This window comes from Manihot esculenta, chromosome 15 (assembly GCF_001659605.2).
Source record: "Manihot esculenta cultivar AM560-2 chromosome 15, M.esculenta_v8, whole genome shotgun sequence".
NCBI lineage: Eukaryota > Viridiplantae > Streptophyta > Magnoliopsida > Malpighiales > Euphorbiaceae > Manihot > Manihot esculenta.
Window position 1 is genome coordinate 8,391,376 of NC_035175.2, and position 15,614 is coordinate 8,406,989.

The following is a 15,614-nucleotide window of genomic DNA, read 5'->3' on the forward strand; positions in this document are numbered from 1 at the left end:
TTTTGTTAAACTTTATAACTGATATTTCTATTGGATGGATTGGTCATTATACAATTCTACCTACTTATACTTTGATCAGAGAATCTATTACGTATGATTGTCTCTACCTTTGAGATCACATTCTTCTTTATTTGATAAAATTTTCTTAATACAATTAATAGTTTTATTTAAAAAAAAATACTTATTGAGTTACAAAAGTTAGAAAATAATAATATTTTAGGTAAAATAAATCGTAAAGTGATAGATCATAATTTTCTTTTTTTTTTCTTTTATTATAAATAGATGAATTCTATTTATAAAATTCATGCCCAAATAAAATAAAATATATAATTTAATGGTGTTGAGACGTAATATCATAAATACAATAGTTCGTTGTATTGGCGGATGGGGACAGAGACAGGAGTTCTATTTTGGCAAAATATCAAAGATCATCCAGTTGTCATATTTTTCCCTCTTACATATCAATCATCAACCAAAAACAAAAAAAAAAACGAAAAAAAAATAATTTTGGTTTACGGGGCAGAGTAGTGGGCCGCTGTAACCAGGTTCCAATAGAATCGGAATCTGGGCCGGTTTGATCCTAAAATATGGACCAGTTTCGCTCCGTTTTGGACCCAAAACCAGATCTACAACACAAAAATGAAACCATCCTCCGCCTAAAGACTACAGAGTAAGAGAAGCATACTGGAGGAAGTTCTCGGCTTTACCGAGAAAATTTTCTCTTGATACGAGCTAGAAAGAGAATTTTCTTCAAGGATCTTCCTCTCCGGTCTCCATTCATCTTTCATGGACTAATTTAAATGGGATACGTTCACTTAATAATTTTTTTTTTTTTTTTTTAAGAATGATTGGATCAGCAAATAATTAATAATAATATCACATTTCATTTAATCAAGCTATTTTATTTTTTCTCAATTTTACGGATTGAACAAGAAACAAGACAAAATTCAAATGTCATTTTCGCTTTTTTTTTTTTAGTGGTTATTTTTTCTAAATAATTTATAACATTGGATGGCAAAGGTCAAGACAACCTTGAGAAGAAAAAAAAAGCAAAGCACTCTTAGTCCTAATTATTTCGTTTTTATGTTTTTAATTTCTAATTTTCTGGTGCCTAACTCCCTTGACTTGTCCCCCACTCTCCACTTCATTAATTATGCTAAATTCTATTTTTTAGTCAAAGCTTTTTATTTATTTATTTCTAATAATCAACATTTTTAAACCTAAGCATAAAAAAATATTTATAATAATTATAAAAATATTCATAATTAAAAAAAAAAAAAAAAGACAAAGACGGTGTTTAAGAGATACTAAAAATTGTATAATAATATGTGGCGTATAATGACAAACATAGACCTACACCAAGATTTGACCCTTAATACCTAGATTTAGCCAAACCCAAATTGTTAATTTATTTATTTATTCAATTTTAGTAATTATTGTATTTCATAAAAATTTAAAATTTTTCACTATATAAAATGTTATATAAGGAGGATAAATCACAAAACTCTCAACGGCATACGCAATGGAAAAAATAGCTATCCAGCAAATCCAAGCCGTTAAAATTTTATTTAGTTTCTACAACAATGCCAGCCAGACGACATTGTTATCCTTGAAAACCAGACAAAACGCCATTCCCCGCATCTCTCTCTATAAAGTCTCTGGCTTTTTTCCGTCTAAAATCCACCGGTGCCAATTCCATGGCTTCTCCAAATCCAAATCTCCATCTGGGTCTCTCTCTTCTCTCTCTATTTCTCTTCCTTTCTCTCTCTAAGCCTACTGTTTCTGCACAGGACCCAATTTCAGTCTATGAAATCTTGCCCAAGTATGGCCTCCCAAGCGGGCTGCTGCCGGATTCAGTAACGAACTACACGCTTTCAGATGACGGCCGCTTCGTTGTTCTGCTGGAGAAGCCGTGTTATATTCAATTCGAGTACTTGGTCTATTACGATAAGCAAATTATTGGCAAGTTGAGTTATGGGTCAATTACGGATTTGAAAGGGATTGAGGTTCAAAGATTCTTTTTATGGTTTGATGTTGATGAAATCAAGGTTGATTTGCCTCCCTCCGATTCTATTTACTTCCAGGTGGGCATAATCAATAAGAAACTTGATGTCGATCAGTTTAAGACTGTTCACTCTTGCGGCAATAAGGTCTCTGGGTCTTGTGGCGGTTTCTGGAATCGAATTATAGAGGTATTGTTTTGTTTGGGCTGTTGATTAACGAATTCCTTTAGCTATTTTAGTTCAATAATTTGAACTGATGTTGTCTAAATTACGTCTAAGTAGTTCCTGTTATTATGTATTCCTTTGTGGACTAGTTATTTGTTGTTCTTGATTAGGATAACTTTAATAAATATTAGAAATATTTTTGGAATTGAATAATCCCTGCTCTGTTTCTCAACGTAAATGGTTTTTATATCTGGGTTTTTAGAATTAGAAATAATATTAAAAAAAAAACTAAAGGAAAGTGCTTGTGACTTTCCAAATGATCTTACTTTCCTGAACTAGAATCATTGCTTTTTCATTTGTAAAATTTAGTATCCCCAATGGTTATGTCCATTTGCATAACGTGATTGGTTGGACATGTTTGGATCAGTATCTTACACAGGTTGGAATGGAGCCGCTTTTTTTTTTCTTAGGCCAAAAATAGCAAGTTGAATCTGTGTATTATCTAGAATCAACAGTCTTGTGTACTCTCTAATATCATGGTTTCTTTAGGCTTGACAATGTCTATGTAAGATACAACAAAATATTAACAGTTGGATTGATCAATTCCAGTATCATTGTGTTTGCATCTTTTTTCCAGATTGTTACATCTCTATAACAGGCCAAATATTCTGGTAGTAGTCTGTGTTGAATTATGATAATATTTTTGTACAGGAGTTCTATACACAGGGTTGAGCTTTAATCGTTTTTGACAATTTCTGGTTTACTCTCTGTAATTTGTCTTAACTTGTGGCCTCATTTTTTCACAATTTGCAGCTTCCAACTCCCATGGATGATATTCAGATGCTAATTACCGAGTAGAGGTTTCTGCTGCATGGTAAAGTAGCTGAAAAGCATTGATATTCAAGGAGTCAGCAATTAATCGGTATGGTTGGGACTCAGAAATCAGGAGTATGTGAGAGTCATCTCTTAAGTAGTCATGAGAATTTGGCCCCTTATTGAGCATAATCATGCCAGTGAGCAGGGGAAGCTGCATGTATATGTTAGAGATGTTAGTTATGAAGGTGAACTATTATGATGTGTGTATGAACTTTGTTGAACAAGAAAACAAGTTGAGCTTGTGATTCCATGTCATTTGTGTGATATTGTTAAATTTACAGACTAATGTTATGAATGCTTTTGAAGAAAAATGGCATGAACAACTTGTGTTTAGAATAATACCTGATTGTATTTTTGTGTTTAGAATAATATCTGATTGTATTTCTGAGTTTCGTTTTTAAAAAAATAAAAAAAATAAAAACCTTCATTATTAAAATTATCATTATTGCAGCATTAGAACCATGAAATTTAATTCCATGATACTGAAATTGCATCACAGATATTAAATTCAAACTCTAATAATCCATTACGCCAAAGGAAAATAATAATGGCGGCATTAGATTCTTTCCATTAAACTAATTACAGCATGACTCGTGGCATGGCCCAGTGTTGTATTATTGTATTAACTTAATAAAAAAAACATTATCTTATTATTTATGATAATTAATAAACATTAATATGATATTTTAAAATTATTAAAAATATTTTTTAATTAAAATAAATTATATTTTAATTTTTAAAGTTTAGTAACACATATAATTTAATCTATATATTTGATTTTATTAGTAAAATAATTCTTTTAGTTATAAATTATCTCTACATTATTATAAATCGATCATTAAATATTATATTTATTTATAAATAAATATTTATATTTTTTATAAAATAATCCCTCATCATTATTGAATTTTAATATCTTACGTTTAACAATAAAAATAAAATAAAAATTAAATCGAGAATTTTCACAATATATATTTAGATTCAAGTCTAAATAATTTTTTCCCATTTAATTTCTTATTTTAAGTGATTTATCTATTTTTTATTTAATTGGGTAAAAATGACAAACTTTTTATTTTATTATTTTTATATATAAATATTAAAATTTAATAAATAAAGAGATTAATTTATAAAGATAAGGGTTTATAAATAATTACAATATTCGAAATTAATGTATACAAAATATAAAAATTAATTTTAATTAAAAATATAAAATTTAAATTAAGAGATTATTTTATTAATTAAACAAAAATTTAAGAATTAAATTTAAAAATATAGAGCACTAAATATGAAGAAATAAATTATTATTTATCAATAATATTTAACGATATTAAAAAAAAAAAAAACTAACATAATAGAACAATAAAAGGTCTTTTTATTATAAATTAAATTATAGGATCTATTTGAAAATGCATTACAAGATAATTTTTTATAAACCTTTTTTTATAAAAAACAAACAAAAGAAAGTATAAAAAATTATTATTTAATTTACGTATTATATAAAAATTCATTAATTCATTTTTTAATTTTAAAAAAATATTAAAAAATTTTAAGAGTTTAAAAATTTACTAATTAATTTCTTTACCATTTTTACCTTTTTATCTGTTAAGTATTATTAAAAAAGATTTCAAAATGCTCTCTCAATATAAAAGAAATAATTAATAAAATTTTATAAAATTAAAGATGAATAAATGAATTTTTGCATATTAAAATATTTAATAAATAAAATAAATAATTAATAAAATGTTCAATATTTAAAAACATTTTAATAAAAAAAACAATTATTAAGTTAAGGATGCATGTGTTTTTTTATGTTTCCATGGGTTTTAGGCATGTGAACCTTATGTTTATATCATAAGATAAAGTCTGTTTGATGAATTGATTATTAGAAAAATTCATGTAGGCGAAGGAAATGTGTTTGTTAATATTAATTACTATAGGTTTAGCATAATTAATTGTCAAAAGTTGACAGCTTAGCTACTTAATTAAAAAAGGCTATTTCACATTTGAGTAGCTTTCATTTGTTTTTCAACTCTGGTCTTCTGCCCCTTAAATAAATAAAATGGGAATTGATTCAAAGGCCACTTTGTGTAATGACCTCTAAGTGTTTGGTTTTATGTCAGAATCACACTACTGTATGCTAACATGATCTCACTGATGATATTTTTTTAATGTCCACTTGTCACTTATTAAACAATTCTATTATAATTATAGGCTTCCTTTGTAAAACCAACTTTTTTTAATAAAATAATTTAAATAAATTCATATGATGCATGAGGTTTATTTTTTAAAATTTTATTCTAAACATGAAATTGACAAAAAAAAAATCTAATTGAAATTTTTAAAATTTTTTTATTGGAGTTATCATCCTGAAGGTTTGTTTAGCTTATAATTTTGTAACAAGCATTTCTGTGCAGTTTCCTTTGACTTTAAGCATGCCAAACTCATGCTTCATTTCTAATTCTAATCTTGCACGCCTATAAATACACAGACTCTCGGTAATTAACCACTAATCACAATCTCTTCATCTCTCTCTCTCTGCCATCTCTCAGAAATTTGAAAACTTCAGCAACCAAAACGAGAGATCAGATGGAGAATCCAACGGAGTTCTCTATGCATAACAATGGCCTTAAGGTGGAAGACAAAGATCAGAGGGATGGAAAGAGGAAAACAGTGATGCGAAGGAGAATGATGATGGAAGAGGGAGACATCAATCAAATGGCTGATGCTTTCATCAACAACTTCCGTAATCAGCTTAAGCTTGAAAGGGAAGAATCCTTTAAACGTTTTCAGCAGATCATCTCTCGAGGGATTTAATTCCTCAACCAAGCTAATGTGTATTCAAAAATAAACCAGAAAAATAATTTCCTTTTATTATATGATGATATCTGGTCCAATTCCTTAGACTGAATCAATTCCATCTACAACTTTTGTTAATCAATGATTTAAATGAGGGAATTGTAATAAGCCACAAATAAATAAATAAATATAAAATTCACAAATTATTCAAATTCTTTTGTTCTCGAAATTCCTTGGAATTCTCTCTATGAGAATTTTGTTTTTAAAATATTCTTTTATTGTCCTTCAAATTTCGTAGAATTAAAGTTTACATCAAATTGATATAAGGAAAATTGCATAAATTTATAAATCTAATTTCAATAATTTTGTCAGATATATGAGGTTCACATTCCCTCAGTCAAATTAAGGCCTCGAAAACCTAGGGACGATGCCATTTCAATTTTGGGATTCAAATTAAAATCTCTTTCTATAACCTAAAGTCATATGTATATACTTCTAAGCCTAAGTCTTTCATTCATCCATAATATAAAATAAGAAAGAGATTTATATAAAATTTTATGTATTTTTTTTAAATGGAAATTTTATGTATTTATATTATTTTTTATTTAACATAATTTATTTTATAAAAAAAATAAATTCTTTTAAACAAGATTTATATTTTTTTTAAAATGAAAATTTTTTAAATTAAAAAAACAAATTCTTTTATTTTAAATAAAAAATTATTAAAAAATTAATTAAATTAAAATTTTCAATTTAGGCAAGTTTTACATTTGGTCATTCTTTTAATTTTTTAATTTTTTAATTTTTTAATTTTTTAATTTTTTTAAATTAAAAATTAAAAATTCAAGAAATAGAATTGAGAATTTTTAGATTCACTCAAATGCACTTACCACCACACTCATTCGGTAAGTGTATTTTTACTTTTTATATTTAATTTATTTTATTAGAATAAATAATTATACGTAGAATTTGCTTCATTCAAAGTTAAATCACCTTACAATTTTCTTTAATTTTTACGAAAATTTTGTCTAAACTTTATAAATTTAAAACACAATTATATATATTAATGCTCTGAGATTCAGAGAAAATAGGGTTTACAGCAATTGAGTAAGCTTGATCTGAGATGATGATGTTCCTCTCCTTTTATTCTTTTTCTTTTATCTGTCAGTGACGTCTAACGGCTTTGCAGTTATTGGTCCACCTGTCTCTGATATACGGATACGTACGTACGAAAGCGTCAGACGCCTGTTCCATGCTAAACGGCCATTTAATTCCCCCCAGGCACGCGTGTAAACAGGATTGCTAGGAGGCTGGGCCGGTTGTCCCCTCTCTTGCTGAGTCTCATGGCCGAGCTCAAGGGAGGCCCGATCTCGAGGCCGAATGATCTGGGCCGGCCCGTTTGAGAGGCTTCGTGAACCTTGGGCTAGCGCTATCATTGTGGGCCCGACCTCGTATTGGGGTGGTAAAACCCAGCGGTCTCAATTGCCCCTTTACCTTCTCATTAATTATTACATGAGTGATGAGGGGGTAAATATCGATAACCCATTATTACTGCGTGGCCTGAGGACTGTTCCAATTAAAACGTCTCTTCTTCACTTTACTGTTTCAAAATTTGAATTTTCTTAGCCTTCACAAAACTCTCATTCTTCTCTGCTCTCTGCATGTTCCGCCTGCTCTATCTTTCTGCCTCCATCGTCTTTAAGGTACGCTTTTCACTTCATCATGGATAGCCTGAAGCTTCTTGATGTTATTAATCAAGAGTCTAGTGTTACTCCCTTCACCCTGAAAAATTTCTTTTCTCGGGAGTATCTGGATACCCCTTTTTTTCATATCCGGGCTCCCTATCGTAATAAGAGGATCGTTCTTCCCGATCCTCCTCCTTCTGGTCTAATTGACCTTCAAAAAGATCGCAGTTTGGTCTTCTTTGTTAAACAATGTGAGTACGATTTAACCTTTCCCTTCTCCCCCTTTTTTATTGAGGTTTTCCGGTATTTCGAGATAACCTCTCGGATACTGGCTCCCAATTCCATTCTGTTCATGTGCTCTTTCGAGTCTATTAGCCTGAGCTGGGGGTTCACGCCCACAGCGCGTCTGTTTGTTACCTTCTTCTGGCTGGTTAGGGCGAGTCAGGACTTTTACTATTTTGCCCCCCACGGAGGGCTGTCCATCTTTTCGGGTCACAAGGACTCAATCAAAGGCAAGGTAGAGGGGTTCGCAGTGGTAGAGCTAAAAATGGACTCCGGGTTGTTTTGGGAGGTGGATCTCTCCTAGGAGGATGTCCCTCTAGGCTGCAACGATCTGCCCCAGTTAAGCCTTTCTGAACAAGTCAGCTACCTTCGACTGACTTCTGTTGAACAAAAGTATGATGTGAAAAATGCATGTTTGTGTCCAGTCTTCAGGACTGCAGGGATGCGGGTATTTTACTTCGTTTAATTGTTTTGTTTTTCCCTTCTTGATTTTCCTCGAATACCTTCCTAACTTGTTTTGGTTTTGGGTCTCTGCAGCTTCTCAAGTTCCCATGGACAAGATCAAGCCTCCTAAGAATTTCACTCTGTCTCGGAAAAGCATGAAAGCCGCCCTGGACGCTTTCCTGGCTGGGCGATCAATGGCCGACGCTACTCAGGAGGTGGCTCGTGTCATTTCCTTCAGGTCGGCGGACAGAACTGTTCCTCCTGCCTCGGCCTCCTCTCGCGTCCCTAGGCCAAGCACTAAAGACCCACACCTGAGGGTTTCCAAGCCTTCCGGTCATAGCAAGCCCAGGACTGCCCTTCGACTTCCTGTGGCTTCTAAATCTAGGCAGTCTTCAGCTCCGACTCTCCAGAGCTTGCCGCTATTGAGGAACGATCTGAGGTCGTGCCACCTGCAAGAGATGAGGCCATTCCTGCTTCCACGAATGCTCTAAGAGAGAGTGCCGAGATTATCCCAACTGAGGGTGAGGTGTTTGAGAGTGGAGGTGAAGTTGCCTTGGCGAGCGAGGTTGCCCTTGCAATTGAAACCGAGGCAGCGCCCACTGGTGGGGACATTTCTAAGGGCGGGGCCAAGTCCAGACTAGCCCCTGCTGCTTCTCATCCCAAGAGGGCCACTGCCAGCGATGCTGTTGCCCAAAAAGGGGTTGCTGGCAAGCGAGCTCCTCTTTCGGAGGCTATACCTGCAGCTCCGACCTCAAAGAAGGCCTGCGGGTCCCAACGACCTGCCCCTGCGCTCCCACCTCTGAAGAAGAGGAAAACGCCAGTGGGGCTTGTGTCCTCTGCTCTGGATAATGAGGTATTGAACGCTGAGGAGATCACCCCTCAGTCCCCTGCGAGCACTGTCATCGAGCTACTTCGGGAGAGGATGTTTGGTGGGGTTACTGAGGCTTTGGACCCGCGCCTGCTCGCTCTCACCAGCCTTCTAGCCTGCTCTACTCGGGAGCAGGTACCCTGTCACTCCCGAGCTCGGGAGCAGTTGGGAGACACGGCCAGGGAGATGCTCCTCATGGTGAGTTGTGTGTTTTTCCTTCTCTCATTTTATGTCATTACTTTTACTGTTTCTTCTTGTTTCATGGGTTTTTCTTTTAGCCAGGTGATGGGCATTTTCATGGAAATTGATGCCCGGGACCGTTCACTCCAGAACTCTATTGACCGCCAAATCGAGGAGGCTCGTCGCGAGGAAAATCTTTCGACCATGAGTGATGTCCGGGGTCATCTTTCTACAGCCTAGGAGCATTTGAAAACCCTCCAAGGGGAACTGTCTTATACCCAAGATGCTTTCAAGAGGGCCGATGAGAGGGCAGCTGTAGCAGAGGTTCGCCGTGATGAAGTCTTGGAGCAGCTGTCCTCTCTGGAGGAAATCCGGCGGGAGAGCGACGAGGCTGTAGGCCAAAGAAATGAGGTATGGCATCAGTATGAGGCGCTGAAGGTGGATTATGATGGGGCTCAGGTCCGCTACAATACCGTGATGGCTCAAAGGGATGAAGCCCTGGCTCGAATAGTCATTCTCGAGCAGGAGCTGAGCAAGCGTGCTGATAATCTCAAAGACCTAACTTTGGCAGCAGAGGAGTCAAAGCTTCAAAATCAACAACTCTGTCAAGAAGTTAAGGCTTTGGAAAGGAGGTGTTCAGCCTTGCTTGAGGATGCCAAGCTTGCTGAAGATAAGGTCCAGTTGACGTGTGAGGAGAGCCTGCAGGAATACAAGGGGTCTGTTGAGTTGAGGGCCGAGATCGATCAGGCCTGCCAGAGGTGTTGACTGGAATATAAGAACTCATCGGAGCTGAAAACTGAGATCGAGCAGGCCTGTGAAGATCGTCTTCAACGTTACAAGGATTCCCCAGAGCTGAAAGCAAAGATAGAGGAGGCCTGTGAGGCACGGCTTGCAGACTTTAAAGCTTCCGATGAGCTGAAACACGAGATATGGAATAGGGGTTTCCGCATGTTCGCCTCCGAATTCAATCGGGGTCTAAAGGAAGCCAGGGATGCCCCCTCCACCCCACTAGCTCAACTTCGAGCCCCTGAAGTAGACTATGATGGCGAGGAGGTGTGTTATGGGGAGAATGACAACCCTCTACCTAAAGGAGCTTCTCGCACAGCAACTGGACCTCTTGATCGGGATGCTGAGCTAGAGGGAGGAGATGAAAGAGAGAGCGGCGAGCCTAAGGAGAGCGATGCTAGGCCTCAGGGAGAGGATGCCGAGTCCCAGGAAGAAGACACTGGACCCCAGGGAGGGGAGATAGTGCCTTTCGTGGGTACTGGGGGGTCAGAGCAGGATGGTACTGGGCTCCCAAGCGATAGTAGTGTAGGTGACAATGTAAATAATGATGTAATCAGTAATGTAAGTCCTCTACGGACAATCTTTCCCCCTATAATTTTAGATGATTAAATAAAATTGTAACTTGCCTTTCTTTTGTTTAATGAAATCTATCTTTTGTCTGTATTTATACTTGGGTTATTTTTGCTCTTGTTTGCTTTTCTAGTTTTACTGAGCTGCTCAATCTGTTAAAGGCCTAATTTGTTTCTCCTATCTGTAAGCTTTTTCTGGTTTGATTTAACTTAAGGATAGAAGCTTTCACGCTACATGTTCACTCAATAGATTTCAAAGAGTTCAGCTATACATGGCTGAATAGTCGGTCTTTCCTCCCTCGAGTTAATCCGGGCTGGGATTTTAGGGGTTGACTAAACTTCCAACTTGTGAGTTTTTCTATTCTTGCGAAGTCGTTCCTGTTTTTTATTTCGTTGATCTGTCAATATTGCGAGCTCGGGTGTATGTAGGGGTGTCTTGCTAGTCCGTAGCGCTTTATTTTTCCCAAGTATAATTTTCATATGATTAAGGTAGGTTAGATCATGTACCTTCTTAGAATGGTGAGCTTGTCTTCTTGGTTTTGTTTTCTGTCCTGAGGTTGTGGCCTTTCTGTTGTAGGATTTTGCTGAGGTCTTTCTCCTTCTGGTTTTTTCACAAAGTTTCTTAGGTGCCCCCTTCTAATCAGCCTTTCAATTTCGCTGATCAGCTGGTAACAGTTGTTGGTGTCATGGTTGTGCGTGCGATGGTACTGACAGTATTTGTCAGGATCTCTCTGGCTTGCTTCGACCTTCATAGGTTCGGCCATTGGAGAAACTCCTTGTTTTGGACTGCCATGAGCACTTCGGCTTGGGAGGCATTGAGAGGAGTTAGGGTTTCAGGGACTCGAGGTGGAAATAGTCTTTGGTCCCTCCGGTCCCAGAGTTGTCTGTATGTCTCAGGCTTTTTGTTTTGCCTTTTTTCGTGTCTTTACGGCCTCCTTTCTTCCGGAGTTTTTCCTCTGTCCGCTGCCTCTTTGGCGAATCTGCTCGTCATCAAGGCATCATCTTGCCTTATATATTTTTCAGCTCTCTTCATTAGTTCTGCTAGCGAGATAGGGGGCTTTCTGCTCAACGAGCCGAAGAACTCGGGAGAGATTCTCCCTTTCTGCATGGCTTTCATCGCCCTGCCTTCATCTAGTTCAGGGATCTACAAGGCCTCCGTATTGAAACGGGCTACGTATTCCCTCAAGGATTCATTTCTCCTCTGCCTGACCGTCTCCAGGTAACTAGTTTTTATGTCAGCTGGCACTCCTTCTTTGAACCGGCTGATGAAAACATTAGCAAGGTCTCCGAAACTTCTGATACTTCCAGCTTCCAAGCTATTGAACCACGCCCGTGCTGGCCCCATGAGCGTCGTAGGGAATACCTTGCACATCAAGCCATCCGATAAGGTCTGCAACTCCATGAAAGTTTTGTAGTTAAGGACATGCTCCCTCAGGTTTCCTGCTCCGTCGTATGCTACCATAGGCGGCATCATGAATTTTTTGGGGATGGTCTCCTGCTGTACCCATCTCGAGAAAGGTGAGAATGCGGATAAGAGGGTCTGACTGTGATCCTTCACCCCGAACTCAGCCAGGAGTTGTTCTCTCATCTTCCGCAGTTTTTAATCTACATCTTTGAAACGACCCAAAAATCGGACCGCTACCGGCGCTAGGATCCAGATCGGCTTAAGGCCGCCGGGACCCGTAGCAAGCCTGACATGAAATGTAATACCCAGCTAGACCCTGGTATCGGAATTCCTACCGTCCGGTGGAATCTCGGATGCCGGAAGTCTTTAGAAGGGGAAAACCATGTTTTATGAAATGTTTTTAATGTATTTCATGCTTTTAAGTGAAAAGGAATTGAGTTTTTAATGAAAAAGACCAAAGGAGGCTTTGCCAGGTTCGGCCGTCGAAAGTTAAGTTCGGCCGCCGAACATGGTAAGGTTTTGGGAGCGCTTTAGGCCTCCGAAAGCCTTGTTTGAGTAAGTCAAGGTTCGGCCGCCGAACCTCATGTTCGGCCGCCGAACATGCATGAGATGTGGGGGCACGTTAGGCCGCCGAAAGGTGACAGAACCAGCCCTATAAAGGACCCCGTGACCGAAACAGGCGAGGTTTTCTCTCCCATTTCGGCCGACGGTAAGCTTTAGCCCTCCTATGGTCATTTTAGGTGTTTTCCCTCAAATCTTTCAGATTTTAACAAGTTACATCTTGTATTTGAAGAGTTTTAAAGTTTAAGCAAGTTTTGGAGCTTTGAGGTTCAAGAACTCGAATCTCCCCATCTTCGAGCTAGGATCGTTTCTCTCTCGATCTTCAAGAGGTAAGAGCCGATCTCTAGTTCTATATGTGTTTTAAGTAAGTTTTATGCAAGTTTTTGGGGTAGAAATGCATGAGTAGGCTTGTGGAAGTTTATGTTATGTTTATGGGTTTGATGTGCATGTTCTTGAACAATGTGGCTTGCTTGTGTGTTGTAGTTGGGGTATGAGTTAGTTTGAGGCCCCTAGGAGCTTGCATGCTTGTGTATGAGTGTTGTAGAAGAGTTTTATGCATGACTAGGAAGTTTGGGGAACTTGGAGGCAAGAGGAGCCAAGTTTCTGCCCTTGGCAGAAACCAGGTTCGGCAGCCGAAGGGAGTTTCGGCCGCCGAACATGACTTGTGAGGCAGCTTTAGGCTGCCGAAGCTTGCCCCCGAAAGTTGGAGTTTCGGCTCTGTCCGAGACTTTCGGCCGCCGAAGGTGCCGCCGAACATGCATGAGTTTCGTCTCTGTCTGGGAGTTTCGGCCGCCGAAGGTGCCGCCGAACCTGCCTGACTTTCGGCTCTGGAAGGACTTTCGGCCGCCGAAGGTGCCGCCGAAAGTGCCCTTCCCAGCCTTTTCTTGCATGTTTTCTAGGGATGTTTTGAGGTGTTTTTAGGAGGTTTTTGGGGGTATGTTTAGAGTTATGTTCTTATTGTTTTGGTGCCTCATTTGAGTCCACCTGTGTAGGTTCGGACCCGAGGACCCGAGACCCCCGGTTGTGAGATAGTCTTTCAGAGTTCGTCGTTAAAGCTTCGGTCACCAGGTGAGTGGGATTATTCCCTAAGTTTTTAAGTAATGAATAAATGAACAAATGAATGAATCTGATAGCATACTCATGCATCATTAATGCCATGCGATGTTTCACGATGTTTGCATTAGAAATTCACGAATATGTTGCATTGCATAATTTGATGTTGATGTGGATGGTTGTTGGATGATCCATAGTCCTCTGATGTTATGTTATAATGATATGTTATGGACGACCAGCGAGGCCCATTCTACGCCCCTGGTACTATGTAAGAGAAAGTCCAGTGAGGCCCATTCTACGCCCCTGGCACTTTGGAATGTTATGTTATGTTATGTAAGAGAAGGTCCAGTGAGGCCCATTCTACGCCCCTGGAATTTGGAGATGTTGAGGACTAATGGTGACAATACCATCCTTTATGTGATTAAATGTGATGTGTTGCATTTCATGAAAGCATGTAAAGTAAAAGTTATGTTATTTAATGTTATTAATAAAATGAATAATAATATACCTAAAAAGTGTGGAATTAAAGCAAATGTTAATAATAAAATGGAGAATAAAATACCTAAAAATGGAGGAATTAATATCATGTTTTTACTTTTTGCTCACTGGGCTTTTTAGCTCACCCCTCTCCCCTAACCCCAGTCTTGCAGGTGCAGAGTAGATAGAGAAGTCAGCAAGAGTAAGAGAAGTCTCTGTAATAGCATAGAAGTGGACATGGATTAGTTGTAATGTAAAAGTATGTTATGTAATGTAATGTAAGTTTTATAGTGTGCTTGACTAGAGTCTGTTGTAATCCCTTAAATACATGAGATAAATGTTTTATGATGTCTATGTAACCCAAGCCTGCTATATGTTATGTACCCCATTGGAGTATTTTTGTTGAGGACTCCAATGAGGGGTTTATGTTATGTTTATGCATGCACAGGCTAGGCTGGGTAAAGAAATGTTTGAATGAAAGAAAAGTTTTTAATTTTTATGTATGTTTTGGTTCATGTATGGGATTGAACAGGTTCACAAGATGTATGTTTGGCTTGCTACGGGTTCTGGCGGCCTTAAGCCGACCTGAATCCTAGCGCCGGTAGCGGTCCGGTTTCCGGGTCGTTACAGAATGGTATCAGAGCCCTAGGTTCATATGGTCGGACCTAGAGTGTCGGGCTCATAGATGTGATAGATATGTCAAGCACAATAGGAAATCGTGTCCACTAGGATAGGATGTAGAGTCCTGTCTAGAATGAAAGTATGTATGCCATGAGATATGCTATGAATATGATGTGCATATGATGTGGGTTCATGTGTTTCCACATGAACCATTTAATGCTAATGTTTTGTTATCTGTGCTGTTTTTCAGTAAACAGAATGCGAGGAACTCGTCGATCAGCTAGATTGACTAGAGTACCACCGGAGGATGAGGGCACGAGCGCCCGTCCTCCAGCATTGCCAAGGGCAATGTCGAGCAGGTCCAACAGGGACAGAACAGTGAGGGACCCTAGAAGGTCTTTGGATCTGGGTAGAAGCAGATCAGTAAGGGGTACAGTTCAGGAAAGGATGTCAGTTGATGAAGAAGTAGAGATGGATGTGGAGCAGAGGAGGGATGGTAACCTTGGTGTAAACATGCCAGAAGAGGGCATGGGTGAGTCACAGGGAGGCACTCAGGCCTCGGGGTTTGTTCCACCACCCCAGTACCCACCTTTTTCACCATACCCCGGGTATTCGATGGGAAGTACATCGGATTACCCCAGTTTTAATCCTTACCCTTCTCACATGCCATATCCACCTTTCTACCCACAGTATCCACAGTACCCTATGTACCCACCTCCATCCTTCCATCCAGGCACAGCAAACCCTATCCCAGGGGATGCCGCACCTCCACCACCAGTAGAAACCGCAGTGACAGAAACCCAAAGACCTCAACCTACCTCATCTGGAGGGAGCAAGGCCAAG

The 15,614-nt window shown here is 38.3% G+C and overlaps 1 protein-coding gene across 1 annotated transcript; it reads left to right on the forward strand.

Moving 5' to 3' along the window:
* Positions 1-1,514: 1,514 nt before the first annotated feature.
* Positions 1,515-3,349, forward strand: LOC110600818. The gene is made up of 2 exons (XM_021737703.2): positions 1,515-2,192; positions 2,982-3,349. Exons 1-2 carry the CDS (start codon positions 1,698-1,700, stop codon positions 3,024-3,026), a joined length of 540 nt encoding a protein of 179 aa, XP_021593395.1. The 5' UTR covers positions 1,515-1,697; the 3' UTR covers positions 3,027-3,349.
* Positions 3,350-15,614: the final 12,265 nt, after the last annotated feature.

What these genes read in the sequence shown, in the direction of transcription:
- LOC110600818 (XM_021737703.2), top strand. Translation starts at nt 1,698, where the DNA reads ATGGCTTCTCCAAATCCAAATCTCCATCTGGGTCTCTCTCTTCTCTCT. An exon ending in TCTGGAATCGAATTATAGAG is followed by an intron (nt 2,193 to 2,981) that starts GTATTGTTTTGT and finishes CACAATTTGCAG; the next exon opens with CTTCCAACTCCCATGGATGA.